The following is a 3,623-nucleotide window of genomic DNA, read 5'->3' on the forward strand; positions in this document are numbered from 1 at the left end:
ATCATATTTCTATTATTTCCCCAGGAATTTCCAAATCATGATGGATAATCATACTTTCATTGCCAGTTTTAAGCTACTAGATTTTTCTCAACTACATCATCTTGAACATTTCATTGGATTCATGCTCCTAGCAACATATATGATTACTTTAGCTGGAAATATCGTTATTATCATCCTGGTTATTCATGATCCCAACCTACATATTCTCATGTACTTTTTCTTAGGTAATCTTTCTTTCTTAGAAATTCTAATCACAACTTCCATTATTCCAAAGGTATTGGTGAGTCTTTTGCTGGGCAACAAATCTATTTCATACCCAGGTTGTCTTTCTCAGTGCTATTTTTTCTTCTTCCTGGGAAGCAGTGATTTTGTCCTTTTAACAGTCATGTCATATGATCGTTATATGGCCATTTGCAATCCTTTGCAATACCCAGTGATCATGAGATTTGAGTTCTGCCTATGGCTGGTTATTGGCTGTTATGCAGTAGGCTTTGGGGGAACCATTCTCCCCATCATTCTAGTTACAAATCTATCTTTCTGTGGCAGAAATCAGATTGATCACTTTTTCTGTGATAGTTTGGCCTTGATGAAGCTGGCCTGTACTGACACTAATCTTGTGGAGTTAATAAGTTTTTTCTCATCCTCAGTGATTGTGGTGGGCTCTTTAATTAGCACCATTATATCTTATGTTTATATAATCACAGTTATTGTTCAGATTCCATCTTCCTCCGGAAGACAAAGGGCATTTGCTATTTGTTCATCCCATTTAATTGTGGTTAGTCTTGGGTATAGCAGTTGCATTTTCATGTATGTACGGCCTTCAGGCAGCAATCCATCAACAAATAAAATTGTTTCTCTAATCAATACCGTATTGACTCCTTTCCTGAGCCCATTCATCTTCAGTTTGAGAAATAAGCAAATTAAGGATGCTGTAAAAACAATTTTCATAAAGCATGCAATCTACTCAAAATAATTCACATTCTCCCTATGAAGAACCTCTAGGAATTAAAAGAAATCTCTTCCTTGCTGTGTATTTTTGTATAACACTGATAAAGTTCAAGTTAAATATTTGTGTAGACATGGATAAAAAAATAAACAACCCCTTTTTTCTGCATGTCATACTAGCAGTTTAAGAAATGGTTGATCTTCCTGGCTACAGTATAATATGTACCTCAGAACTGCACCTTAAAAGAAAACTATATATGAATATCAAGAAAAAAATGCTGGCAGAGTTGGTTTTTCTGCAATATAATTGACCAATTATTTCTTCTGCTAGACAAGAAAATTAATGGAATCCTATCATTTTAAATTTAAAAGAATCAATTATTAATAAGATTGTTATTTTAATATTAAGAAGGTAGCTATGGAGAAATATTTAGTTTGGACCATTTAAAAATAAATGCAAATATTGTTGTTTTTACAATTGTGTGCCACTGCATTCCACTCTACATATAAATTTCTGATATGAGACATTGAACTAAGTGTCTCTACTGTACTAGACATTTAATAGGTTTCAGGAGGAACACTGATAAAAAATGACATTGTTTCTGAAAACTAAAACAAATGTATCTCTTGAAAATTTACTTCATGTTCTTATTTTATTTAATTTCATTTTTGGATGAAGTTATGAAAATGTTTGGACAATTATTAAAATAGAGAAAATATTCTGAAATTATTTTGTTGTTGCTGCTGCTCTAGTAAACATAATAAAGTTGCTGACTTCAGTTGCTTTCCTTCACCATTGAATTTTATTCACAATACTATTCAGTCATCCTTAGATAGCAAAAAACAAACTTGAATGAAATTTCCATTTCTTCTTCACCTATTCAAGTTCAAGTTCTGAAATCCTTGCTTCTGTTCATGGAGACACAGTAAGGGAAAAACTGTTGCCAATATATGTTTATTCCATAGTTAACTTGTTGAAAAGTAGGGGGAAAATATTAATGAAAATGAAGGGATAGCTCAGATCACATCTGGGAGAAACTAGCTCCTTTATTCTCATCCATTTCCAACTTGTGAATGAAAAAGAGAAAACTATTATCTAGAACAGTGATGGCGAACCTTTTTTCCTTCCTTCCTTTCTTCCTTCCTCTCTCCCTCCTTCCTGATTTTCTCTTCCTTTCCCCCTCCTGATTTCACCTTCCTTCCTTCCCCACTCCTCTGATTTTTTTCTTCCTTCCATTCCCTTTCTTTTGATTTGTCCTTCCTTCCTTCCCCTTTCTTCTGATTTGTCCTTCCTTCCTCCCCTCCTTCTTTCCTTCTTCCTTCCTTCTCCACTCCTCTGATTTTTCCTTCCTTCCTTCCCATCTCCTGATTTCACTTTCCTTCCCTGAAAAATTATCCTGTCTTCTCTGTCGAGGCCATTCCATCACAAAAATATACCCCTTCCCCATCTCTTTCCTTGAAAGTTGATCTTACTATTTCAACCCAAAGTAAGATTTTTTTTAAAAAAAAGATTTGGGATTCTGAAAAGAAACTAAAGGGATCTGGAGCTGCTGCATTTTATGCCCATTACCTCCAACCATGACCCTTTGTTCCAAAGTGGGTAGGGAGACAAAGAGCTGGTCGATATCACAGAAGGGGTTCTCTATCCACTCCCCCTCCCTCCCTTGGAGTTCAATTATGGCATTTCTTTTCCATTTTTAAAATATTTTTCCTGATGCTAAGATAGTGTAGGCTGACATAAGCACTATTTGAACACTGAAAATGTTTAGTTCCCAGCATATCTCCATATAAATATTATTACATAATCATATAATTTAAGTGTCCATATTAGTCTTATTTTGAAAGTTTGTGACTGGAGCTTTCTAAGAAGTTTAATGTAAATAAAGACAATTCAAAGTCTGTACAACATACTTACTTCATGTAAATATAATCCTGAAGATTATTTTATACCTCATAATAAGAAAGGTTCATCAAAGCTTATAATATGGAATTCATGGTTTGAAAAGCAGATTAAAGATAGGCCTTAACTTACAACCACAATTGAGCCCAAAATTTCTATTGCTCCATGAAACAGTTGTTAGGTGAATTTTGCCACATTTTATGACATTTCTTGTCATAGTTGTTAAGTGAATCATTGCAGTTGTTAAATTAGTAACATGGTTGTTAAGGGAATCTGGCTTCCCCCTTGACTTTGCCTCTAAGGAGATCACAAAAGGTAATCACATGGCCCTTGGACCCTGCAACCAACTTGAATATGAATCAGTTGTCAAGGCTCTGAATTTTGATTACATGACTTTGCAACAGTCATAAGTGTGAAAAAAGGCTGTAATTCACTTTTTCCAGTGTTATTGTTGTAAGATGAGGACTACATGTCCACATTACATCAAAGATAATTCTCCATTATCTACATGAGAAGGAGAAGACAGTGATATTTTATGTATAGTTAGGAACATAATAAAGATAATTGCATTAGACTCAGGTTACAATTGTGTATTTGAACATTTTGGATTTGACTTTGGAATTGAGATTTTAAAATGCTGTGACAGGAACTACTTATGCCAAAACATTAGAAATTATATATATAGTAAGGTTATGATATTTCAGTTTACTGATGTTTTAGAAACATGTGCAATGTAGAAATAACAGTAAATGAAAATCTATAACCACATTTCATTGCT

The 3,623-nt window shown here is 33.9% G+C and overlaps 1 protein-coding gene across 1 annotated transcript; it reads left to right on the forward strand.

Moving 5' to 3' along the window:
• Positions 1-208: 208 nt before the first annotated feature.
• On the forward strand, positions 209-973 carry LOC309401444 (olfactory receptor 6M1-like; the record flags this gene model as incomplete). The annotated part of the gene is made up of 1 exon (XM_081970510.1): positions 209-973. The coding sequence occupies one exon, from the start codon at positions 209-211 to the stop codon at positions 971-973; it is 765 nt and encodes a 254-aa protein (XP_081826636.1).
• Positions 974-3,623: the final 2,650 nt, after the last annotated feature.

This window comes from Natrix helvetica (assembly GCF_964273705.1).
Source record: "Natrix helvetica genome assembly, chromosome: Z".
NCBI classification, from domain to species: Eukaryota; Metazoa; Chordata; class Lepidosauria; order Squamata; family Natricidae; genus Natrix; species Natrix helvetica.